The 26,986-nt window shown below is 40.5% G+C and overlaps 1 protein-coding gene across 1 annotated transcript in view; it reads right to left on the bottom strand.

The window, feature by feature from the left end:
• The window catches only part of LOC148542122 (dynein axonemal heavy chain 5-like), a 356,598-nt gene that overhangs the window by 222,340 nt on the left and 107,272 nt on the right, over positions 1–26,986 (bottom strand). Inside the window, exons 28-38 of the mRNA XM_088471686.1 lie at positions 22,037–22,127; positions 20,729–20,794; positions 17,884–17,996; positions 17,149–17,248; positions 16,786–16,899; positions 14,306–14,437; positions 11,161–11,270; positions 9,820–9,916; positions 8,853–9,110; positions 7,817–7,909; positions 132–331 (exon numbers count right to left, since the gene is read on the bottom strand). Coding sequence (XP_088327812.1) covers positions 132–331; positions 7,817–7,909; positions 8,853–9,110; positions 9,820–9,916; positions 11,161–11,270; positions 14,306–14,437; positions 16,786–16,899; positions 17,149–17,248; positions 17,884–17,996; positions 20,729–20,794; positions 22,037–22,127 — 1,374 coding nt within the window. The remainder of the gene's footprint in view (positions 1–131; positions 332–7,816; positions 7,910–8,852; positions 9,111–9,819; positions 9,917–11,160; positions 11,271–14,305; positions 14,438–16,785; positions 16,900–17,148; positions 17,249–17,883; positions 17,997–20,728; positions 20,795–22,036; positions 22,128–26,986) is intronic.

Below are 26,986 nucleotides of genomic sequence, written 5' to 3'. Positions count from 1 at the left end.
TTACAGTGATGTTACATGATATTACAGTGATGTTACATTGTGCCCTCGGGCCGCCGGGGCCCGAGGGCACAATTTGACATGATGTACAGTGATATTACAGTGATGTTACAGTACCAATTGTCATACGGTACCTCAAATGATGTTGAAGACATTTAATGTCGTGGGGGCAGCTGAGCACAGATGCAAGAGCCATGTCTGACAGGAAGTAGAAGCGAGAAAACGTCTGTCTCATTCTGCCAAGGTGAGAAGTTAGAGCGCAGGAACAAGTCTCCAGCTCCTGGTAGAAATGCCTCAGAAGAACCTCTTTGGGTACATCTCCTGTGCAGCAGCACTAGTTTTCAAAGACACATTTTAATGTCACACATTTTATTGATTTTCTAGGAGTATCAATATTTTAATATCTTTGTAAATAGATTTTCAGGGACATATTTCAGTTTATACAAACATTTAAATTGCCCTTCAAGATGTGAGTTTATCAGTGATCATTTATCAAGTGACACGATATCTTTTGTGTCACAAATTGCAAAGTGCTGTAACCATTCCCAAAGACATAACATGTAAGATTAGTGCAGATGGGAGCATTTCCTGATTTCATAGACACAAAAACACCTCAACGTAATACAACCACCAACCAGGGTAGAATGTACATTGCTGCTGTTTATAAGGTAGGCAGCTGGAACAGCAGCTTCTGCAATAGGGTAATTCTGAGGTGGACACAGATGTGATTCTGAGCATACTGAGATGCACATTTGCAGCGGCACTAATCTGGGCTGGTGCACCATGAAAACTTGCACCAGACCTCTGTCTGAACATAGCATCCAGGGGGTGATCTGAGCTGGACGTACGTAAACCATTGAGGCTAAGGATCAAATGTAATAGGGTGAGAGTATAGATAATGTGAGCGTTTAGCAGTAACCTCTCACACTTTATAAACTCCGCCAATGTAATAGAGTCTAAGAACATGCAAACTCACATTTTTTTAGACTTAAAAAATAAATCTCACAATTTAAACTGTTATACAGATGTTTTCCCATTTTGAAGATAAAATTCTCACATTGGTCGAGTTTTACCATTTTCTACACTCTCACCGTATTACATTTGGCCCTAAGTGTACGATGGTTTCCGTCTTCGCAAGTGTCCAGGCCGCACTGGCGATGGTTACTGCTCAGACGCAGATTGAAATTGCATAAAGATCCATGCAATTTTGATGGGTGTTTCTGGGTGGTAAGTGTGGGAGGGGGGTGGCTACATGTCACGTGTGTGTTGGTGTCTGTGACGTTGCACTGACACTGGCGGCCATGGTCAGCCAGTCAGTGTCCAATGGTCCGGTGGAATCACGCCGCAGCTAGTGGGCATCTCAATAGGATCTCTATTGGCCATAGCATTACCATAAAGATGTAGCCGCTACTGCAATGTTACCTCCCAGGAACACACACTGAAATCCCCAGCTTTTGCATCCAAAATCGTTCTGCATCGCCATGCGGTAACATTGGGACCCATGTACAGTGCGACTCAGGCACACTCAGATTTACAACATGGGCTAACTGCATGCGACTTCGACACTGCTTCCAGCTCTGAATCAGGGCCTCAGGATGGACTGAGTCCTGTAGTACTGGCAGGTTACTTCTCTGATTGTCAATGCTACAAGGCCTATGGCTGCATTACAGTAGTAGTGGCCAAGGGTGGTTCTATGTAATTAGTGTTGTACAAAAGGTGTATATTCCAATTAACACTGCCTCATTTCAATTAGACCAATAGCAGTTGATGTTTTTTATTCCATCATTTAATTTTTCTTAGTTGATGAAAGCTGTTAACATACAGATGCAGCACTGGTGAGTATTACCGTCTGCCCTAATCTCACCATGCCTGCTCAGTGTAGCTATGGCTGTGTTAGTATTGCATTATGTACCACATCATCTGGAGATTGGGAGGTCCCACATCTCTTGTCGAAGCTGGGGATTATTGGCTGAGACAAGATCAGTTTAAAATTGGATCGCAGCGACGCCATCTTGCGATTGGCCGCAAGACGCCATCTTGGAAATGAGATCGCAAGACGCCATTTTGCGACTGGGCACCCAAGCGCCATTTTAGATAAACTCACACTTTAGTACATGTGGCGATATTACTATTAGCATCATGCGATTGCATCTTACACCATTTCTCATACACACATTAATACGCACAATTGCGCAGTTACCTAGTCGCATATTAGCGAATGCATAAGATCCTGTATGAAAAACTTCGAATATTAGCTTCATGCACACGCATCTGCCCCAAGTTAACTAGCGTCTTTACATCAAACCCCACATACTCACACATTACATATTCACATACAAGGTTTCATAAGCTTTAAGGTATAAGATTCAAGTATGCACATTTACTATAATTGCTATGAAATAAAGATTATTTTGTAACTAAGGTTTTATACGTGATAAATAAGCCATGTTTGGTATTGTACTGATGCGTACTCTCTCAACTCTCTCTTCCAGTAACATCGATGTAGAGATCGCAACATGCGTTCTCAACTTATGGACCGCAGAGACTTCAAGCAACAAAATGTACATTATATGACCAACTGTTAGGATTTGCATGAGGCAGGAAACCAGAGACCACCAGTTGTTAGAGGATGGACTGTGTCTATTTGAACCAACATGTTAGATGCCTTGTAACATATGCCCTCTCCTTTAGGACCAATGGTATTAGCAACAAACTTCACTATTGTGTTGTATATCTCTGGGGGGGTATAAATATGTGTGCTCTGACCCTGGGTTTCTAGTTGTCGTGCTGAATGCTGATTGTCGGGGGTTTCTTGCTGATGCCTACATCTGGTCCAGAAAGCGCTGCGTATGTATAACTGTACTTGGGTCTGTATAATTTCTTTGCCCTAAGATTATATGAGGATCATAGCGTGTAACTGCTGTACTTTTACTTGAATAATACTTTGTGCTTTGGAACCACAGGTTCTAGGTCTGGAGTCTTTATTTTCTGTATGCCTGCGAATGCAAAATAGCATCATCCTTAGAGGTTTATAGGCAGGATATTAGAAGGTATAGACAGGGGTATATAGAGGTTCAAAGGCAGTATCCTTACTCTGCCATGTGTATGCATAGACAATATTTGTTCTGCCAAATGCAGAGTGCCAGACCTGATTCTTGTGGCCTTATATTAAAGTATATCCTACCAGCCACAAAAATAATAAAACCATGTACAGTGAGTAAAGATTCATATCTCTAAAAACTCTGCATTGCACGGTCTTCTTATGTAAATGATAAGAATATTGCTAGTTACTGAGGTGTTATATCAACAGATAAAGTCATGATAAATTACTCACAGTTCATAACCAATAAGCGTTTATATAACCAATAAGCGTTTATACAAATACTATTTACATTTATGCTTATAATGTTTCTTGTGAATTATTATTTATATATCAGTTAGGAGGTAAGTTTATACTAGTGATAGATATAAAAATATATATATATATATTTTTATATATCCAAAGTCCAGGCATTCCTAGTCGAAAATCGATTACTATGCTCAGTTGCCATCCTAGAGGGTCGGCATCCTCAATATGTAGACAGACAAAAAGGAGGCACTCTGAGTGTAGTGAAACCAATAAACCCTACAACATTATATATATATATATATATATATATATATATATATATATATATATAAAGAGTGAGCCCGGCACTCAGGACAATAAGAAAACCAGTATGGGTGCCCTCCTAAAAAAATATAGCACAAGATCCTTCTGGCATGGGTGTATACCCAGCACACAATAAAGGAAGGCGGCACTCCAATAGAACATGTAATTCAATGTGTATTAATAATCAAAACGGCATATTAACATCCATGTGTCAACGTTTCAAGGCTGAACGCCTTTTCATCAGGACATGTGAAGGAAACAGAAAAGGTGAAACTGTCCTACCTTAAGTAGAGAAAGGAAAAGTGCTGAAAAGAGACTCCTCTCCATGTGTGGAGCCACGCGATGCAAGCGTCTACCGGAAGTGGGGAACTCTTCAGACGCGACACCGCCGTGTGGTTACCCGGCAACTGAAGACGCAGCCTCCTGTGGAACTCTCGGGCAGACTGCACTTACCCGAAATAGCCACTATGGAATCTGCGCCAGAGATGCCGGGATTCCTCAGACGCGACGTGTTACTGTGGTTACCTAGCAACCGGCAGTGCGCTGCATCATCGGCTCCTGAAAAAAAATATAGAATAGAATGAATAGAAATAAAAATGTGATTAAAGAAAGGAGATAAAGCAAATGCCTAAAACCATGATAAGAAGGAAAAAAACACAGAAAAAGTGATAGAGATGTGAACATAAAACAATATGTGTATAGGAACATATGCATATAAAATTCACATAAAAAAATCTGACTATGTGAAAAAGAATATCTATTACCAACTAATACATAATATACAAATATAAAGAATATCAATATTAATGACATGCTATCTCAATAAATAGACATGATGAGTAAGCTAATGCTGAACACAACAGAACAGCAGTAGATAAACTGGAAAAAAGAAACAAGAGAGCTATCAATAGAAAAATAGGATCTAAATATCCCAGCAGCGACTAGAATTATAGAAACACATTGAGCATATTTTTTTCATTCAGTCCCTTCGGAGCAATGGTATCGAGATGGTGAATCCAACGGGCCTCACACCGATTAAGTCGTCCAGCCCTATCCCCACCTCTAACATCAACAGGTACATGATCCACGATTTTGTATTTGAGGCTGGCTAAAGTATGATTAGCCAACCGAAAATGACGGGCTACTGGTTGCTCTATCTCTTTGCCACCCAGGGCCGCTCTGATGGATGATCGATGTAAAGCTGCTCGTTCTCTAAATGTACGGGTGGTTTGGCCAACGTAATAAAGCCCACAGGGGCTAATAATAATGTAAATAATAAACGTGGATGTACATGTGAGAACGTGTCGTATAGGAAATTTGCGACCACTGTGTGGATGCTTGAAATATTGTCCTGGTTCCAAATATCTACAAATGGTGCAAGAAATGCACCTGTAACATCCTGGTTTCTTCTTCTGAATTGTGATGTCTAGAGCAGAAGGTGGAGAAACAATGTACGTTCTCATGAGAAGATCTTTAAGGTTTTTACCTCTTGAATACGCAGGCATGAGAGTAGTCTGTTTAAATGTGGAAAGGTCATTGTCACTTGTCACCATCAGCCATAGCTTCTTAGAGGACTGCTTAATGACAGAGCTGGTAGTTGAAAATTCAGAAATAAATGGAATTTTGTTGGCCGCTTTATGTTTAGGAGCAGATTTTAACAACTCTGTTCTAGGCATTTGCAGAACTTCCTGTTTGCTGGCCAATAATTCTTTCTTTGGATAGCCACGGCTTGTGAACTTATTCACTAGCTCATTAAGACAGCCATCTAATGCTGAAGACTCACTGGTAATTCTAGCGGCCCGCATAAATTGGGAACGAGGCAGAGACTTCTTCAAGGATGAGGGATGACAGCTACTATGGTGCAGAATCGTATTCCGATCCGTGGGTTTGTTGTACAGATTAGTAGTGATGGTCAGGAACCGAGAATGACTTATGCAGTTTTGTGTCATCTATTAATTCACTAGACGGCCCTATCAAGTTTACTCTTGAATACAGCAAGAGAGAGATACATTATCTTGATGTTGCAGTGTCAGTGTTCAATGGCACCATCACTACTAATCTGTACAACAAACCCACGGATCGGAATACGATTCTGCACCATAGTAGCTGTCATCCCTCATCCTTGAAGAAGTCTCTGCCTCGTTCCCAATTTATGCGGGCCGCTAGAATTACCAGTGAGTCTTCAGCATTAGATGGCTGTCTTAATGAGCTAGTGAATAAGTTCACAAGCCGTGGCTATCCAAAGAAAGAATTATTGGCCAGCAAACAGGAAGTTCTGCAAATGCCTAGAACAGAGTTGTTAAAATCTGCTCCTAAACATAAAGCGGCCAACAAAATTCCATTTATTTCTGAATTTTCAACTACCAGCTCTGTCATTAAGCAGTCCTCTAAGAAGCTATGGCCGATGGTGACAAGTGACAATGACCTTTCCACATTTAAACAGACTACTCTCATGCCTGCGTATTCAAGAGGTAAAAACCTTAAAGATCTTCTCATGAGAACGTACATTGTTTCTCCACCTTCTGCTCTAGACATCACAATTCAGAAGAAGAAACCAGGATGTTACAGGTGCATTTCTTGCACCACTTGTAGATATTTGGGAACCAGGACAATATTTCAAGCATCCACACAGTGGTCGCAAATTTCCTATACGACACGTTCTCACATGTACATCCACGTTTATTATTTACATTATTATTTGCCCCTGTGGGCTTTATTACGTTGGCCAAACCACCCGTACATTTAGAGAACGAGCAGCTTTACATCGATCATCCATCAGAGCGGCCCTGGGTGGCAAAGAGATAGAGCAACCAGTAGCCCGTCATTTTCGGTTGGCTAATCATACTTTAGCCAGCCTCAAATACAAAATCGTGGATCATGTACCTGTTGATGTTAGAGGTGGGGATAGGGCTGGACGACTTAATCGGTGTGAGGCCCGTTGGATTCACCATCTCAATACCATTGCTCCGAAGGGACTGAATGAAAAAAATATGCTCAATGTGTTTCTATAATTCTAGTCGCTGCTGGGATATTTAGATCCTATTTTTCTATTGATAGCTCTCTTGTTTCTTTTTTCCAGTTTATCTACTGCTGTTCTGTTGTGTTCAGCATTAGCTTACTCATCATGTCTATTTATTGAGATAGCATGTCATTAATATTGATATTCTTTATATTTGTATATTATGTATTAGTTGGTAATAGATATTCTTTTTCACATAGTCAGATTTTTTTATGTGAATTTTATATGCATATGTTCCTATACACATATTGTTTTATGTTCACATCTCTATCACTTTTTCTGTGTTTTTTTCCTTCTTATCATGGTTTTAGGCATTTGCTTTATCTCCTTTCTTTAATCACATTTTTATTTCTATTCATTCTATTCTATATTTTTTTTCAGGAGCCGATGATGCAGCGCACTGCCGGTTGCTAGGTAACCACAGTAACACGTCGCGTCTGAGGAATCCCGGCATCTCTGGCGCAGATTCCATAGTGGCTATTTCGGGTAAGTGCAGTCTGCCCGAGAGTTCCACAGGAGGCTGCGTCTTCAGTTGCCGGGTAACCACACGGCGGTGTCGCGTCTGAAGAGTTCCCCACTTCCGGTAGACGCTTGCATCGCGTGGCTCCACACATGGAGAGGAGTCTCTTTTCAGCACTTTTCCTTTCTCTACTTAAGGTAGGACAGTTTCACCTTTTCTGTTTCCTTCACATGTCCTGATGAAAAGGCGTTCAGCCTTGAAACGTTGACACATGGATGTTAATATGCCGTTTTGATTATTAATACACATTGAATTACATGTTCTATTGGAGTGCCGCCTTCCTTTATTGTGTGCTGGGTATACACCCATGCCAGAAGGATCTTGTGCTATATATATATATATATATATATATATATATATGTATATAAAGTTTCACCTACAGTTTTAGTGTTAATCTTAGATGAAATTTCAACATCTTGATGCATTATGTTGAAATATTGGTGCAAATCATATTGATTTGTCACTTGTTCTACACAGATTATTTCCTGTTTTTATTTAAAAATAAGCATGTTTACTTAAGTTCAGTTTGCGATGATGTCAATTTGTGATGATCATCTACTGTTTATATGCCAATACAGACAATCATTTCTATGATTTTTATTGGAATACTTTTATTTTCACCATTTACCTGCAGAACGTTTTTGGTTTTGTATGCAGAGATCATCATCAAAGTCCATCGTCTGTGAACTTTTGCAAACCTTCTTGCATCCTGGGGTAGTTCCTGATTGGAATTAAAAGAAAAAATGTATGCAATAGTATAAATACTTTATTTATAATTCATATCAGAAAATAGTCTTCTAAGATCACTGATAAAATATGAGAAATCATCTATACGTGCTTTCAGGATAAGCCTGGAATGATCATCACTAATGCACATACTCTAAATTCCTTTTTCTTCTAAAATACTGCTCATTTGAAGTTTATATATATCTTAAATAAATCATGCCAGTAATGAGACATCACAACTGCTTTTGCAACATCTGTATATTTTAATATATTTGTAAAATTACTATTTTTGCACATAAAAGTGTGCATTTCTATACCAAGTGCACCTAGATGGTCAACAAGAGTCCCATTGTAATTAGTGTCTGACGCTGCATCTGGTTGCTTTGAAGAAATTGTAAATATCAGATTACTTTACAGGCTCTGCAGCTAATCTTTAAACAGAGAATGCTACACCTAAATGTGTAATCTCTCTCCTGTTGCTCTGCAAAGTCAACCATAATGTTTGCAATTCCAGCTCCTAGCTCACATTTGGAAAACAAAGCCCAGATCCACCTAGCTCATAGGGAGTAACATTTGCACCCTTGCAGCAGATGTACCTTTACACACTTGTGAAAATGGCATTTCAATGTTTTTCTTTCATATGCATCCATATATTTCATGATTAATCCATGTTGACTCTGAAGATTAAGGGGTATATTTACTAAAATGCGGGTTTATAGAAGTGGAGATGTTTGCCAATAGCAACCAATCAAATTCTAGCTATTATCTTCTAGAAAGTGCTAGATATATGATAAGTAGAATCTGATTGGTTACTATGGGCAACAACTCGACTTTTATAAACCCGCACTTTAGTAAATATACCCCTGAATCTCTAGACTGATGCCATCTGGTCAAACAACCCATTATAATTAGGCATACTAAGTACAAGCATATATTACCTGGATGATAGTGGGATTATTATAGATATCCTCCAAATGCCGCCAGAGCTCCTGCACATCAATCCACAGCTCCAGCACATTACCCACACGTTTCAGCTTCTCTGCCCAGGTTGTAGCTTCCTCTCTTAGAGGATCAATTTCCTTGGAGCTCAACATCTGTGCAAGAAGCACTTGGGCATCTTCTAGCTCTTCCAGTAACAGAAGTGAATCCTCCTTCACCAGTAAAACCTTGTTTTTGTAGGGCTTAAAGCTCAGCACCTGTACATTTGACAATATGATAAAATGTCTAAACCCTTCAATGCCCAAAGACCTGTCTGGGTAAGTGCTAAAAGTGATACGATTACACCAAACAGTTTGATCATGCCAAGTGAAAGTTTTCCCAAAGAAGTGAGTTTGCAAATATAAGCAGAAGGCAATATATAGAAAAGTGAAGAGGAACACATTGAATTCACAGACCAATTATGTTCTAAATCCAGCACCAGGGGCACTGTCTGAGTCTGGTTGAAATTAGAAATTAATATAATAAAATGTCATTATCTATGAAGTAGGGATGTGCAGGCTCGGATAGGTTCGAGTTTGCACGTGGAGTTCGGATTTTTCCCTCCAAAAAAACGGAACTCAGAACGAGGCAAAACGTCATCTTACATGGACGAACATCATCATTCCTGGACAAAAGACCAGGAATGATGATGTTCGTCCATGTAAGATGACGTTTTGCCTCGTTCTGAGTTCCGTTTTTTTGGAGGGAAAAATCCGAACTCCACGTGCAAACTCGAACCTATCCGAGCCTGCACATCCCTACTATGAAGTGCTCTATACCTGTTGGAGTCAAGAGTATCTAGCCATAGTTCTCAGCAAATATGCCTAAAGAGCAGTACAGTATTAGTGTATGTCAGTGGTATGTGGTGTCATTTGGACCAGGCTCATTCTGCCACCAAAGGACAGTATTTGTACTTTCACACTGTACCTGCTCACTCCATTCTTCTTCTACCTTCCTCATTTTAATCTCTAGATCCATTTCCTTCTTTGCTGCTTTTGCTATGGAGATTAACTGATCCTGAAATCTATATAAAGAAGATAATGTAGATATATACCATACAGTCACAGTAGGGTAAATCAACAATCACTTTATGATTCCAACTTTATGTTCAGTTACTTGATTAATCCTTTATATACTATCATCTTTTTATTCCAGAAAGACACATTCATCATGTGGACACAGTATTAGATAAAAAATAAAACTCTGTATCCAAGTTTCAGATTATGAATATGTGCCTACAAGATGGTCTATTGTAGAAGATTTATTAGAAACCAACTAGGAAAGTAGGTTTTGAATGTCTTGTTAAACAATTGCTGCAAGTTTTATATTGCTCCTATTAATCAAATACTATTTAGATGATACATTGCATACAAAGTGTAACAAAAACATTATTTAAGTAATTTAACAATAGGTAATTGTTGGTGATGTTTTCTTCCCTATTTGTATATTGTAATTTCTTTCTAGTGTTCTTTGAACTAAGGGCCTGATTCAGACCCACTCGCGAGGGGCTGTCCGCTCGCAAGTGGGTCGATGGTCTGCACTGCGCATGCGCATGACGGAGGGAGCTCCGTCGTGCGCATGCGCGAGACGCGATGAGCGAAGGACTTTCCTTCGCTCGTTGTGTCTGATCAAAGGGGTCGTGCTGTCGATGTTGATTGACAGCACGCCCCCTTTGGTGGGCGTGTCGGGGGCATGCCTCCCAGATGGGGGCGTTCCCAAGGGAACGCCTACCGTCAGAAGCCGGCCCCACTGACATCACTAGTGATGTCAGTGGGAGTGATTTTGGCTCTGATAGAGCCAAAATCACTCCGGGCCTTGCGGTTGAGAAACTCAACCGCAGGCTTCGGCTCGCAGTGGCATCATCCTGCACGCTCGTATATGCTGGGCGCTATACGAGCGTCCAGGAGGACGCTCCATAATTATGGAGGTGGGCCCTGATTCAGAGCGAACGCTCTGGTCAGAGCGTCCGGCTCTGAATCAGGGCCTAAATGTTTACTGGTGGATTAAATTTAATTAATTAAATAATGAACTAAATATCAGTAGATTTTGAATTGTAGATTACAGAAGGGCCTAACCAAAGAATACATGATGTAAGAGGAAAGAGAACTTCAATGGTAAAAAATGCATACAGTCTTTCCAGCTACATACTGTATATGTGGATCGCCTAAGAAGAGGATGTGTGAATATTCTAAATATTTGATTAGTTGGGAGTTCTAGATAGATGAATAACACTTAAGTACTACAAAAGTGTCTTAAAGTACAGCATACTTTAATAGTCCAATATCGAGAAGATGGGACACTTTAAAGACGTTAGCTTCAAGGGGAAACGAGCTTCCAGTTACAGACATTACTTGCAGCCAATGACGGTTCCGGATTTCCTAAGCAAATAAAGATACATTCTTACTTCAGTAATAGTAGAAGAAAAATAATGCTATAGGCAAATATTCTGCTTAATATTATTAACCCCATCCCTACAGTAGTATAATCTACTGTGACCAAATATACTACCTCTCCATAAGCTCAATGCATTAACATGGGCGCTGAGAGCGGATATTATGAAGTGCCCAGGCTTGTACCTGACTGGGCCCCAAGTCTGCCATAAGTGAAGGATTGCCACCAAACTTAATGGTGGCACATTATTTTCAGAAGGGTCACAATATTCCCAATGGGCAGTAGTGTCACCAGGGCTGCCCATAGTAGGTATATATGATTCATACAAATTGCTCTTTTATAAAATATGAGGGGATTTCCAAACAAAACTAAGTTAGTAGTCATTTAATTATCACAGCCACATAATAATAATAAAGAAAATCAACGTACAATTAGGTTGTGAAATATAACAGATTACAAACTTCTCTCTCAAAGAGCAGGAACAAAATTTGTCAAAGGGCCCATTATTTTTATGGGCAGCCCTGGGTATTACCCAAACATGCTTAGCCTTGTCCCCCGTAGTTTCGGGGCTCACCATTTCTAATGGCATCCCTATATATATCCCAAGTGGGTGTGGTATATTTTGTTGACATTCATAATGTCAACAAGGGAGTGCAGACATGGTTGTAATGTCAACAGGCAGTGGTGACTTACCCAAGATGGTGGTTCCAGCAGAGATGTCAGGATGACTTTCTTGATGGATCCTGTGCAGCTTTGGTGGTATGAGTAATCCTAACTCTTCATCCCTAACCCTCCCCCTACTGCCTAACCCTCCCATCCCATAGCCCAACTATCTCCTTATTTTGCCTAATACTAACCCTTTCCTCCCATAGCCTAAACCTAACCCTTGACATCATATTTGTCAACATTTACAATATCGACATCCCATGCCAAGCTACAGTCGTCATCTACATACTAAAGCAAAGTACTATAGCAGAAACCAAACTCTGATTGTGGACACAAACAGTATTACAGGACCAATCACTTCCCTATCTTTATAACATTGCCTACAACCAGTGGCAACACTCATTCTTCTCATTCTTCTCTCATAATCATCCTATAGTACAGCCATGGCCAAAAGTTTTGAGAAAGACACAAGTATTGGTTTTCACAAAGTCTGCTGCTTCCGTTTTTATGATGGCAATTTGCATATACTCCAGAATATAATGAATAGTGATCAGATGAATTGCAATTAATTGCAAAGTCCCTCTTTGCCATGACAATGAACTTAATCCCAAAAACATTTCCACTGACACAAAAGGACCAGCTGATATCATGTCAGTGATTCGCTCATTAACACAGGTGAGAGTGATGATAAGGATAAGGCTGGAGATCACTCTGCCATGCTGATTGAGTTAGAATAACAGACTGGAAGCTTTAAAAGGAGGGTGGAGTTTGAAATCATTGTTCTTCCTCTGTTAACCAAGGTTACCTGCAAGGAAACATGTGCAGTCATGATTGCTTTGCACAAAAAGGGCTTCACAGGTAAGGATATTGCTGCTAGTAAGAATGCACCTAAATCAACCATTTATCGGATCATCAAGAACTTCAAGGAGAGAGATTCAATAGTTGTGAAGAAGTCTTTAGGGTGCCCAAGAATGTACAGCGAGTGCCAGGACCGGTTCCTAAAGATGATTCAACTGTGGGATCGGGGCACCACCAGTGCAGAGCTTGCTCAGGAATGGCAGCAGGCAGGTGTGAGTGCATCTTCATGCACAGTGAGGCAAAGATTTTAGGAGGATGGCCTGGTGTCAAGAAGGGCAGCAAAGAAGCCACTTCTCTCCAGGAAAAACATCAGGGACAGACTGATATTCTGCAAAAGGTACAGGGATTGGACTACTGAGGACTGGGGCAAAGTTATTTTCTCTGACGAATCCCCTTTCAGATTGTTTGAGGCATCTGGAAAAACGCTTGTCTGGAGAAGAAAAGGTGAGCGCTACCATCAGTCCTGTGTCATGCTAACAGTAAAGCATCCTGAGATCATTCATGTGTCGGGTTGCTTCTCAGTCAAGGCAGTGGGCTCACTCACAATTTTGGTAAAGAACACAGCCTTGAATAAAGAATGGTACCAAAACAACCTCCAAGAGCAACTTCTCCCAACCATCCAATAACAGTTTGGTGATAAACAATGCCTTTTCCAGCATGATGGAGCACCTTGCCATAAGGCAAAAGTGAGAACTAAGTGGCTCGGGGAACAAAACATCAACATTTTGGATCCATGGCCAGGAAACTCCCCAGACCTTAATCCCAATGGAGAACTTGTGGTCAATCCTCAAGAGGCGGGTGGACAAACAAAAACCCACAAATTCTGACAAACTCCAAGCATTGATTAGGCAAGAATGGGTGGCTGTCAGTATGTGGCCCAGAAGTTGTTTGACAGCATGACAGGGCGAATTGCAGAGGTCTTGAAAAAGAAGGGTCAACACTGCAAATATTGACTCTTTGCATAAACTTAATGTAATTGTCAATAAAAGCCTTTGACACTTATGAAATACTTGTAATTTTTACTTCAGTATACCATAGTAACATCTGAAAAAAAGGTCTAAAAACACTAAGCAGCAAACTTTGTGAAACTGAAAACCAATACTTGTGTCATTCTCAAAACTTTTGGCCATGGCTGTATATAAAAAATGAATAGCTCAGATACCCAGGTGACGTGATTTTTTTTCAGACAATGATTACTCTTAGGTTTAAAATCAGGTACAAGCATTACAGGAACCTCTTATTACTATCATCTTGTTTTTTTGGATTCATCAAAAGTTTAAATGATGGATAAATAAGTATTGTGAATAAAAGACATTTAAACAGAAATTTACTAATTTTGCTAGGTTATTGTAAATGAAAAATAATTAGAACAATCAGGATCACACAGTGAAAAGAAAATGTTGGTATCAATGGGGGTCTACACAATGTATGATGTGTCTACATTTATAAAGGCTCAATAAGGGGTTAAAGTACTTGATGTGTGCTTCAAGTATGATACCTTAGACTTCAGTTCATGCAGAAGAGGAAAGATGTCTTCATAGAATTTGATCTCTCGAGCCATTTCATTGTATGCATCCCAGTCCTTCAGTTTATCATTCCAAATCTGACACTCAGACCAATACTGTGCAATCTTCAGAGAGAGAGAGAGAGAGAGAGAGAGAGAGAGACCATAAACAGTGCAGGAGAAGGGAGGACAAACATATACAAAATAGGTTTCAAATAAGTTTGATTAAAATACAATAATTATGAATCATGGAAAAATAAAAAAATCTATAATATTGCTTAAATTGAGCAATATGCCTTCTTACTTCCAATGTTAATTGATTTACAGTACCAAGTAATACAGCTAAGGAGGAGGTGAGCAAACAAGCAGGGTTACAAGGATAAGTATAGTGATACTGGAAATAGAGAGAACATAAGGACCCAGAGAGGTCTCCATTGCAGAGGTTTAAGATGTAGTCATAGGGCCTCATTCAGACCCACTCGCAAGCGGCTGTCCGCTCGCAAGTGGGTCGATGGTGTGCACTGCGCATGCGCACGACGGAGGGAGCTCCGTCGTGCGCATGCGCCAGACGCGACGAGCGAAGGACTTTCCTTCGCTCGTTGTGTCTGATCAAAGAGGGCGTGCTGTCGATGTTGATTGACAGCACGCCCCCTTTGGTGGGCGTGCCGCGGGCGTGCCTGCCAGACGGAGACGTTCCCAAGGGAACACCTACCGTCAGAAGCCGGCCCCACTGACATCACTAGTGATGTCAGTGGGAGTGATTTTGGCTCTGATAGAGCCAAAATCACTCCAGGGCTTGTGGTCGAAAACCCCGACCACAGGCTTCTGGTCGCACTGGCGATGGTCGCGATGGTCAAGACCATCGCGACCATCATCCTACACGCTCGTATGTGCTGTGGGTGGTGACCCACAGCTATACGAGCGTCCAGGAGGACGCTGCATTTTTATGGAGGACGGCCCTCATTCAGAGCGAGCGCTCTGCTCAGAGCGTCCGGCTCTGAATGAGGGCCATAGTCCATTATTTCACAATGTTCAGTTGCTGTGGTAAACTATCCACATATGGATAAAGATATAGCTTTTTGAGTTCAGCCTAGGTTCCTATAGGACAGGGGTGGGGAACCTTTTTTCTGCCATGGGCCATTTTGATACATATAACATTATTCGCAGGCCCGATACGGGCCACGCCCCTTTCGTGTGATGTCACATGGGGGCAGGGTCACAATTGTTGGTGAGTACAGCAATGCTTTGGGGAGCTGTAAGGGCAGTGGTGTGACCATCTGAATCCTCAGAAGGTCGCTCCAGGGGGCATAGATGCTGGCTGCAGGTTGCCATTTTAGGCACCCTGCTAGCCAGATGAGACTAGCAGAAAAAATCTCCAAGGGCCAGACCAAATGATTCCGCGAGGTTCCCTATCCCTGCTATAGGAGGTTGTATGCCTATTTAGTATTGGTCATGGTAGCTGTAAGTTTTTCAAACATCACCATAGCATTAAACCTTTCTTTTAAAATAGTAAAAGAGAGATAGCGTGCTTTAATATTGGAGATGATAGTGCTTTACAATAGATAAGAATATAATTAAAACAATAAGGGCATTGAACATTGCTGCTAATTTGAAATACCATATAAAATATTTATGTTATCTATAGTGTGTCAGTATTAAATAAATACAAAATCACATTACATTACAATACATTGCAGTACCAAAATTAAAGCTGGTAAAAGGTACCTAATTAAAAACACTGTGGTCCCCAGACATTGACTTAGTCCATTTAGTAATAAGGTACTTGTCCAGCCGTAAATTTTACTATGTTTCCATGGAATTTGATATAGTTTTAAGATGTATTAATGAATGATAGATATAGATTTGAGCAGGTAGGAGGGTTAGGAGCAACACAGGAGATAATTAATGTAATAGAGCCATGGGTGTCGGAACGAGGACTGTAAGGGGGCGGCTTGCCCCTCAAAACATTTCAAAGGAGCAGCGGTGCGGACTGTCAGGGCTGTGCAGCTTTATAGTAATAGGCTGCACAGTCCCTGCACTGTATGGAAGAGGAGGAGGTGTAATGTGCTGTCTTTACGTTGAAACACCGCACATTACACTTCCTCCTCCGTGCGGCATGTGTAAGGCATGTCTACTACATTTACTTATAATTAGGAAATTGTGCCTCACTATTGGCTTTAGCTAGGGAGTGACGGGAGTAAAGAATTACATCTAGAATCTCTTCTTATATCTTAGTAAAAATGAAAAGATACAATTGTATAACTATGCACTCCATCCCACTATCAGTTAACATCATGTAACTATCTACCTGCTTATATGTTCACTTTAATGGAAAATGTACTGTATCTTAAAAAAATAATAATAAAATGTTCCTTTCAGCCTCCGAGAACACAGTACCCTCTCTTCCTTTGGAATCATAAATTTAGATAAAATGAAAAATGCAGTAATAATAATATTACAAAACATAAGCGTACCTCCTGATTACTTAATGCGAGGTCTACATCTGCCCATAGTGTGTTCCGAAATTTCTGGTCAAAGTCAATAAACTTCTGGAACAGGATGTAAAGTGTTCCCAGTAGCTGCAGATCCTAAACATATACGTACAAGCTTTACATAATATGAAAATATATTTATAAAATGTTTAATTACAATATTTTTGTAGTGTTGGGAAAAATAAAAACTATGGTATAGACAAAATAATTAAGTTAATTATACAAACAACATCTAATTAAAAAGCGGCTGTATATCCAAATATAATTAAATGTATACATACTGTACATTTATACAGTGTGGTTTATGTTACACTATTTTTATTTATTTATTTACATTTACTGTACCTTTCTAGTTCTATCCAACTCATGGAATGTCTTTGGAACTATGTTGAAAAGTTTCTGCACTGAGTTTAGCGTATTCCTCTTAGCATTAAATATCTGGTATCTGAAATAAAACAGTGGTCTGTGTGTCTATGCATAACATGATGACATTGCTAGAAATGAATGCACACAAACAAGAAGAGTGAAGCAGAGATATACAAAGAGAAAGAAGAGTCCACAGTTGGAAGTTCTGATTTTACATAATAACTCTAACAGGTCTGGTTCCTATCACACATGTCAGGTTAATGTGATCTCTGAACTCACTTTCCCTCTCCCACAATGCATGCATTCCTTTCCTCCTCTTTTATAGCTTCATACCACAAAGTAAGGGGCTACTTTGCCTGTTTATCGTATTTGTATATAAGCATAATACAATGCTCCTGATGCAGTGTTTGACCCAATGGCCTCTCTTGTGCACCAGCTTCAGTCCCCTCCATTTACCTTCTCAAATCTGCCATGGGCTTTACTGTGGCATTTTAGGGGGATAGGGGGATTTCCGAATTTGGCACTATGGTGAGATCCCAGGTTCATTCTAAAGGACATACACTTGTTTTTGCATGATTGTGAGTAACACAAAAAAAATTTAAACTTTTTGTTCTACATTAGACATGTTCTGTAAGGATTTAAATAGACCTACTATATTCTACAGCAGCAATCAGACTTTTAAAATATATATATATTAGCATATTAGATACTTACTTCTCATTGAAATCATGCAGTCGAGATACAGCTTCCTCTGGCTTCACACCGGGAGCTGCTGGACCTTGTGTATCAAATCGATTACGAAACTGGATCACCTCTACTACAAAGCTCTGTGAGAAATGATTAGTATATGTGCATCCATTGTAACATTCCACATTTCGTGGCATTTATGCTTTCTCTATCACTTTTATAAGCAGGATTATAAGCGCAGTTTAACATAAATTTTAATATTTCCATTACTAGTCCATCATAGTTCTGTTTTCCAAATAAGGAATATATAAACCTAAATACATAACTTGCCAGTGCATGCCACATTGGAATTTTGACTTTCTTATTAGTATAAAATGGGTGAAGTAGTAAATCAAATATGTACATACCAACCTCTCAACATAAATTGTGGAATTGCGACAACTTGCACATCAGGAGAGGGTGGTTGCATGTCATGGAGAGGGGCTATATCCCTGGGGGCAAGTCCAGGGGGTCCATCTAAATAGGACACCTCCAGCTCCCTTCCCATCTCCTAGCACATCCTTCAAAGCTGTGCGCAAGAGTGGCAAGGGCACGCTACTCCCTTTCATAATGCTTTGCTATACAGACAGCAGTGAACAAGACATACCTCCCAACATTCTGGGACAAACCTGTCTCGATCAATATAGCATGACAGAGCCCTCTAATCAGGACTGTCACTACTAATTTGGGACATTTGAGAGCTATGTACATGCTGTGCAGCATCTAGGTAGGTATTTGCATAACATCAAGATTTACTACAGTAAATTAGTAAAATTATATGCTTTTTATATTATTACACCACCTCTCCCTTTCACTCTCTTCACCTCATTTTTAAGGTTTGCCCTGCATTATGGTCTACAAACAAATTAATAGTAATTGTTTAGAAGATGAAATTCCTTTAACCTCTTGCCTGGCGTGGTCACTTCTGATGCATCAGTGTCAGAAACGCCCACCGGTGGCTGCTGGGAAGTAATCTTCTGGCAGTCACCGGGCTCACAGTACCTGGTCTCTCCCTCTTGACCCGTGGCCCTGACTCCCAGTCTTCTCCCCCAGCCATGGCTGCAGGAAGAGAATCTCTTCCTGCAGCCCAAAGTTTTATGGATAACTGCAACCCTTGCTCCCCACGCCTTCCTACGGCCACAGTGATCCAAAGAGGATTGCCTTCCCATGGCTGTAGGAACAGAATCTCCCTGCAGTCTAGGCTCTCTGCAGCTGTATCTCCCCCCAGCAGTCTCTCCCCAACCCCATCCCCAGACAGCAGTGATGGGCAGTCCTTGGGAACACCCATCCTCTGCTGCTGGTTGCCCTTCTTGCAGGACTGTGAATTCCTGTGAGAAGTGTAACTATAGAGAGACATACAGATGTGTCCTCATACGCTATTGCTTCAGTTGCACTAAACAGCCTCTCTCAGTGCGTCAGGTCAGTGCGATTTCAACGTGCAGGGCATCTTTCTCGCGCAAAATGTGCATCTTATTCTCATAAATAAAACTAGTGGAAGTGACAGAACTACTCAGCTAGACTGCACTGATCAATCTGATGTGTGACATTTGTACATGTGTGTGTGACTGAGTCTGAATCTGTATATGAAATGCTACGATGCAGCAGCTGCAGCTGCAGCTTTTTCTCATGCCAAGTTCTGCTGTGCTTTATCTGTGACTTTGTACGTGTTTAAAACTAATTCCTGTGCAGTTAAAACCACAGCCCAGCATCTCTAGTACTGTACTAGAGACGCTGGGCTGTGGTTTTAACTGGCTGTACACTTTGGGTGGTGTTTCATATTGCTGTGATGCAAATAATACACAAAATGTAAAGGAAAAGACGGTATCCTACCTCTAGGAGTGTCTCAGTTGTGCCAGGCGTCTTGCGCCATATAGACGTGAGGTGTAGGAGGACACAACTGTGGTGCCATTCAGTTAAATAAATAACATTTTCCTGCTTTCCTGGGTTAGCATTATATTTAGATATAGTATAGTTAACACAGAAAAAAAAAATATTTAAACTGTGTAAAGCTATTTTTTATTTTAAATGTCCCCAATATTGTCTGGTTGTTTTTTTAATTAAATCATGTAAATATTACCTAACTAAACCCGATTCACTATAATTATATTAACAAACGTTATATGTGTTAGTAAAATTATACTGAATCAAGTTTTAAATATATACTATTTACATAATTTTCTAATAAAAACCAAATGTTTAAGTGGTTAATATAGAATAAAGGTCTTTTGCAAGTTTAGACATTTAGGTTTACAATTAGTAAGTAAAATGCGAAATAAAACAGCAATTGTTTCACAATACTGGAACAAACACTTAGTGGGCACTATATTGGGTACTTTGCCCTACGGACACTCTGAATTCTTTGTGGTATGGATGCTACCAGGTGCTGGAAAACATTCCTTACTGGTCCGTGTTGACATGAGAGCATCAGATTTGTCAGCTGCACAATCATGCTGTGTATCTCTTGTCTCACCACATCACAAAACAGTGGTCATACATGCAACATTTTTTGAGTGTGAACAAATATTGGAGTCAAATGATCACTTTTTGGAAGATGCCATAACATCATTTCTGTGAATTGCTGAAATGTTCAGTTTTTTTATATGGCTTAGGAGCATATGTATCAAAGCTTGATGTGAGATAAAATTGTGAAATATATATCATCAACCAATCAGCTCCTAACTATCATTTTTAAACACAGCCTGCAAAATGCAAGTTAGAAGCTGATTGGTTGGTCATATATACAGGTATCTCACAAATTTATCTCACATCAAGTTTTGATACATATGCCCCTAGGTGTGACATAATATTTAAAAGGCATAGTATGTACTCTTACTTTAACTTGCTTGTCAAGTTCCTGCTTAAAGATGTCCTGTTTCTCTTTCAGTAAGTTCTCTTTAACCTATAACAATTTTGTAGTAAATTATTATTATTTTTTATTACATTATTAAGTTAACTATTAATATAGCTGAGAAAAGATTTGGACTATAGAAGTAAATAGTGATCACATCTTAAATATAACACATACTGTATCAAAATAGACTTGTAAAAATGTTAAAGCTGCACTAACTACAATCTATGCAAAAGATGTTACTAATGTGCCCAGCCGGCCTAGCCAGAGCCTCAGGGAATTGTGTATGCAGTCATATTTCCCGGACTCTGCAATACAGATCTTTAAAATCAATTAGGTTCACCATTTTTGAATAGCAGTGAAGGAGTGTGTCAGCAGGGGGACCTAAAAGATTATTCCCCTATTTTTCATTTATGACCATAAGAGTATCAGATTAACTCCAGGAAAAACTGATGTATGTAGCAGACCATGGGATAAGTAATAGGGCACATTAGTACATCCATGGAGCTTTGGTGTGTGGGCTGGTGCTGGTGTGGAAGCTGGGTCAATCAACTGCACTGATATAAGTTAAATCAGCATAAATCAATCAAACTATTTTACCAGCTAGAAAGAGGGGGGCATTCAATTAGGCCTTATAATATTTTGCACGTTACAACCAGGGCTTTTTCCCAATTTTTATCACAATTTTTTTTTCACACAATTCAATTACAGCCTGTTTTTTCCATGCAAAACATTATCTATGATCGCACGAAAACACATAGGGCCAAATGTAATAGGGTGAGAGTATAGAAAATGTGAGAGTTTAGTAGTAAACGTTCACATTTTCTAAACTCTCGCCCTATTACATTTGGTCCATAGAATCCATGATAAGTTCACGGACCTATGTGTTTTCCTTGCCTGGACTGCGAAAATGGACTATTTATCTTGGATTTTTTTTAGAGCCTGCTAAAGTTCTGTAAAGAAATCCCAGATAATAGCTGCAGCCGAGCTGACAATGGGGCTAATTTGATAGCACCGATAGTCACACTCACTGCATTTTGGAAATAGTTTCTGATAATTTACTTTGATAAAATGATACAGTTTGTTACCATTCTTTACTTTGAAAGCAGTTGCTCACCTTTGTATAACTCCTGCTATATGTCAAAAGGTTATATAGTCCCTTAATAAAGAAGTTATCAATTATTTAAATAAACATTAAGTTGCTATTTATAACATGACATAAGTTGGATGCCAAGCATGCAAATTGTCAAAGAGAAAATGAACAAAAAAGCAAAGAGAAAATGTTTTGCTTACAATATTAGTAAGATCCATTAATTCTGTCCATTTATATCTCAAGTTTGTTACATCAATCACTTCTTCTCTTGGTATACGCAGCTGATAGGACCTGAAATTCAGATATCTATATTACAGTGGCATAAAATAAGACACAAGTAGTTATTGAACTTGTCTTAGATTTTTACCTTGTGATTTGCAAATTAATGATAGTTCTAGCACTGAAAATAGTGACAAGATGTAGCCATAGTCCTATAAGTTATAAGTCAGTTAAAGATGATTAACACCCAGCCAGAGAGCTTAGTTTTTGAATAAGCATGAGACATAAATAAGATACAAAAAACAACCCTCATACAAAACAAAATAATGAACTTTGGAACTGAATATAGTATCACTAAATCAGACCGTGGTTGGATCATATAACCTGGAAAAAGGCCAACTTAAAGGAAAGCATCTTAAGGTGGATCTCCATTACGTGCTCAAATAATTCCATTTACAAAAAGGAAAGGACCAGATTGACAACAGAACTGAGTAATAAAATAGCAGGCAGATGTAAGACGACGACTTCTGGAAGACAGTGAGAAGAACTACACATTTAGACAAATATCTGTCATGGCTGCTTTGTAGAAAAGCCACAGGTTCAGGGTCGGACTGGCCCACAGGTGTACAGGGGATATCCCCAGTGGGACCCACTGCCTGAGGGGCCCCTCCTGTATGGGTTAGTAACATGGTGGAGCAGGATCATGGAAGAACTCAAGTGCTTAGTTTGTTTCTATGGAAACTACACCAATATTAGCCCTGATGCCAATCAACGTAGGTGGTCCTGACACATCCCTGTCTCCTCCTTTATAAATGGTCCCTGTTCTTTGCATGTCCTCTCTAATGGTTGGCCAAGTCCAGGGCTGAAACTAGGATTTTTGTCACCCGGGGCAAGACAGTAATTTGGTGACCCCCCTGGTAATTCCTCCATAGTAATGCCCCCTGCAGCAGGGCCCCTATAGTAATGACTCCTTCAGTGGTGCATCTATAGTAATTCCCCATGAGGTAATGCCCCTGTAGTAGTGCCCATATAGTAATGCCCCCATAGTAATGCCCCTGTAGTAGTGTCCATATAGTAATGCACCTATAGTAGTGCCCATATGGTAATGCCCCCATTGTAATTCCCCTGTAGTGGTGCCCACATAGTAATGCCTCCATTGTAATGCCCCTGTAATAGTGCCCATATGGTAATGCCCACATAGTAATGCCCCTGTAGTAGTGCCCATATGGTAATACCCCCATAGTAATGGCCCTGTAGTACCACTTAAAACACAAAAAAAAAACATTACTTACCTTAAACACCGCTCCTACACCCCCAGCCATCCGGTCCACCCAGCTGCTCCTCGGAACTATGGGAGATAAGTCATGACGTCTCTCCCATAGTGCCTGTGGGGAGAGCCGGAAGCTGGAGTTCAGGAGAGAACTCCAGCCTCCGGCTACGGCAGCGCTACAGGGACAGGACTTTGACTTGGCCATTCCAAAACTTTAAATGTATTCTTCTTTATCCATTCTTTGGTCGAATGACCTGTGTGCTTTGGGTCGTTGCCTTGCTGCATGATCCACGTTCTCTTGAGATGCAGCTCATGGACAGATGTCCTGACATTTTCCTTTAGAATATTCTGGTATAATTCAGAATTCATTGTCCCATCAAAGATGGCAAATCATCCTGGACCAGATGCAGCAAAACAGGCCCAAACCATGATACCACCACCACCATGTTTCACAGATGGTATGGGGGTTTTATGCTGGAATGCAGTGTTCTCCTTTCTCCAAACATAATGCTTCTCATTTAAACCAAAAATCTCTGTTTTGGACTCATCTTTCCACAAAACATTGTTCCAATGGTCTTATGGCTTGTCCAGGTGATCTTTAGCAAACTGTAGACAGGCAACAATGTTCTTATTGGAGAGCAGTGGCTTTCTCCTTGCAATCCTGCCATGCACACCATTGTTGTTCAGTGTCCTCCTGCTGGCGCATTCAAGAACAGTAATATTAGCTAATGTGAGAAAAGCCTTCAGTTGCTTAGAGGTTACCTTGGGTTCCTTTGTGACCTTGCGAACTATTAGACGCCTTGCTCTTGGCATGATCCTTGTTGGTCGACCACTCCTGGGGTGGGTACTAATGATCTAGAACTTCCTCCATTTGTACACAATCTGTCTGACTGTTGATTGGTGGAGTTCAAACTCTTTAAAGATGATTTTGTAACCTTTTCCAGCCTGATGAGCATCAACAACTCTTCATTTGTTTGTGGCATGATACACTTCCACAAATGTGTTGTGAACATCAGACTTGATGGATCTGTTCTTTTAAAGAGACAGGTTGTCCACTCACACCTGATTGTCATCCCATAGATTGAAAATACCTGACTCTAATTTCACCTTATCTGCTTAGCCTAAAGGTTCACATACTTTTGACACTCACAGATAAGCGATATTGGATCATTTTCCTTAAAAAAAAAAAAATAATAACATGTCTAATTTTTTGTCTCATTTGTTAGATTTGGTTCTTTTTATCTACTTTTAGGACTTGTGTGAAAATCTGAGGTCATTTTAGGCCAAATTTCAGCAGATATGTAGAAAATTCTGAAGGGTTCACAAACTTTCAAGCACCACTGTAGTTCACTATCATGGACACATTTTCTGTGTACCAACCCAACTGTAATCAGTCTGTTAGCAGAATCACTAGAATGCCTGTCTGTCTTACTTTCTTCAAGACTCTCTTTAGAAGGGTGAAGATAACCAAAAGATAATCCATATAAGAACAATGAGTAAAATAATTCTTAAACCTTGCAATTCTGAGTACCCATGAGTTGGAGCAATAACAGGGAATCTCGTGGTTTATCCTTGAGACCATAAGATCTACATCTCAGAAAGATGCAGTTACTGTAGTTGCGGATTTACTACCTTATGCTAATACGAGATTCCATAGTGTCAGGAACAGTGCTTACCCTCGGGGTCGTGCTGCGCTGTCTTGGTGGGGGTCCTGGCCTGGGGCTCTTAGAGTGCGCTGTCAACAGATTCCCAGTGTGGTGGTGGTCCCAGGGGACCAGAGCTCTGGTGGCATTTCCTCTGGCTCCAGACACTGGGCGCAGCCATGGCGGCTCCTGACCAGTCGAGTGCGTTGCTGATGGATTCCCAGTATGGTGGTGGTCTCAGTGGGCTTGGGGCTCCGACAGCATTCCTGCTGCCTCTGGACACTGGGTGCCACCATATTAGTCCTGGTCAACTGACTGCTAAGTCTCAAGTGATAACCTGATCGCATCATCCAATCCATGTGCATCACAGGGATTGGATATTCCTAGTCCTGACAACATTCAGACGCTCTGACGAATCCTACTCTTGCTCCAGTCTATGCTCCAAGTCGGATTCCATTCTGGTTCCAGTGTGAACTCCAAGTCCGGTCCCATTCTGGCTCCAGTCTATGCTCTAAGTCTGGTTCCAGTGTAAACTCCAAGTCTGGTCCTACTTTGGGTCCAGTCTGTGCTCCGGTCCCACTCTGGCTCCATTGCATATTCCATTGTGTGTACCAAGTACGGTCCCAGTCCGGGTCCACTGTTAATATAGGGCTGACTGCATTCACTATTTTTAACATATCTCTCTGTATATACTGTCCATCTGCATATTCTATTATTCTAACATCTATGAAGAAGAGTTATATAAGACCATCTGTACTCCAAACCTCCCTAACCACCAGTGAGGAGGTACCTAGCTCTCTCCCGGACAAACCAGAGTTACCAGCCTTGACACGTAGGGCTAATGTGGAGGTTCATGCTCCTGCAAGCAAAAACCCATGCCACCCAGATGCCACAACTATCATCATTAGTATCAGCACTTGCATCAGTCCCATGCAAACAGCAAGAGATCCCTCAGAAACAGGTCTTCCTTCTCTGTACGCCTGACTCACGATACTCCCACAAGACAGGGTGGTTCCATGCGCTCGCATTGAAATGTCAAATTTCACAAAAAGATAGAACTGGCCCACTAGCAGCGTCTTGTGCTTGATATCTAAAGACACACAGAGGCTGATAGAAATCCACCTCGGTGTGTCTTTATATGCACCATGAAAATTTTCACCACCCCTATGGAAGAAGCAGTTTCTCAGTCTGTATGGAGTCCTGTGTAAGTGGTGGTGCGTCTTTAGATGCAGCCGCTATCAGCAACACGCTTGCAAAATTCCCACCTCTGCATATCCACTCACCTGTTATCTTCCAGGAAAGTCCATTACAAACCACACTTCATGCGTAAAATTCGTACTGCGTCTCCGTGCATTAACAATCGGGGGTGCATGCACAGTGCGACTCAGATGCATGCTTAGTACTTCAAACATCAGCCATATTGGCCTAGCGTGCGATTAAATCAAGCCCACACTATACAAAAAATGCTTATTTCACGCTAAAAACCAGAGCCGCATCTCTAAATGCCCCCATAGTCTTTAACCCCTCCACTGTGGATTATGAGATGGCCTTGTTGTCTGCATTTACCTTAAAATTAGCAACTATTTTCTGGTGATCACCTGTAATTACTTGATTGGTAAGCAATTTTGAATTTACGGCGATAGTCTTTTTTAACCGAGATCTTATAAGATTGCCATTAGTCGTTTATCCTCTTGACGTCAATATGAAAAGATTTATGGGGAATTCAACTGGGAACGAGGTTTTCTCTGCGAAAAATCACGCAGATCTTGCGCCCAATTCTGGCACAACATACTTACACACACCACTGCTACAGAAGACCGGGTCCCGATGCTGGAGGAAGAAGGAACTGCTTCTGAATGTGAGTAATTACTGACTAATTAAGCTAATTGGAAACTTCCAATTGCTTAATTACTCATTAGGAGAGGTTTTGCTGGGGTCCCAGAGCATTTCCTGACCATTTTTAGTAAAAATATGGATTAGGATAAATTGGTTGTGCTCTGGTGGTGTGCAAAAAAAAC

Source organism: Taudactylus pleione, unplaced genomic scaffold (assembly GCF_031769625.1).
Source record: "Taudactylus pleione unplaced genomic scaffold, aTauple2 ptg000015l, whole genome shotgun sequence".
Classification (NCBI taxonomy): domain Eukaryota; kingdom Metazoa; phylum Chordata; class Amphibia; order Anura; family Myobatrachidae; genus Taudactylus; species Taudactylus pleione.
The sequence above is the reverse complement of the archived record's forward strand: the minus strand, read 5'-3'. Positions and strand labels throughout refer to the sequence as shown.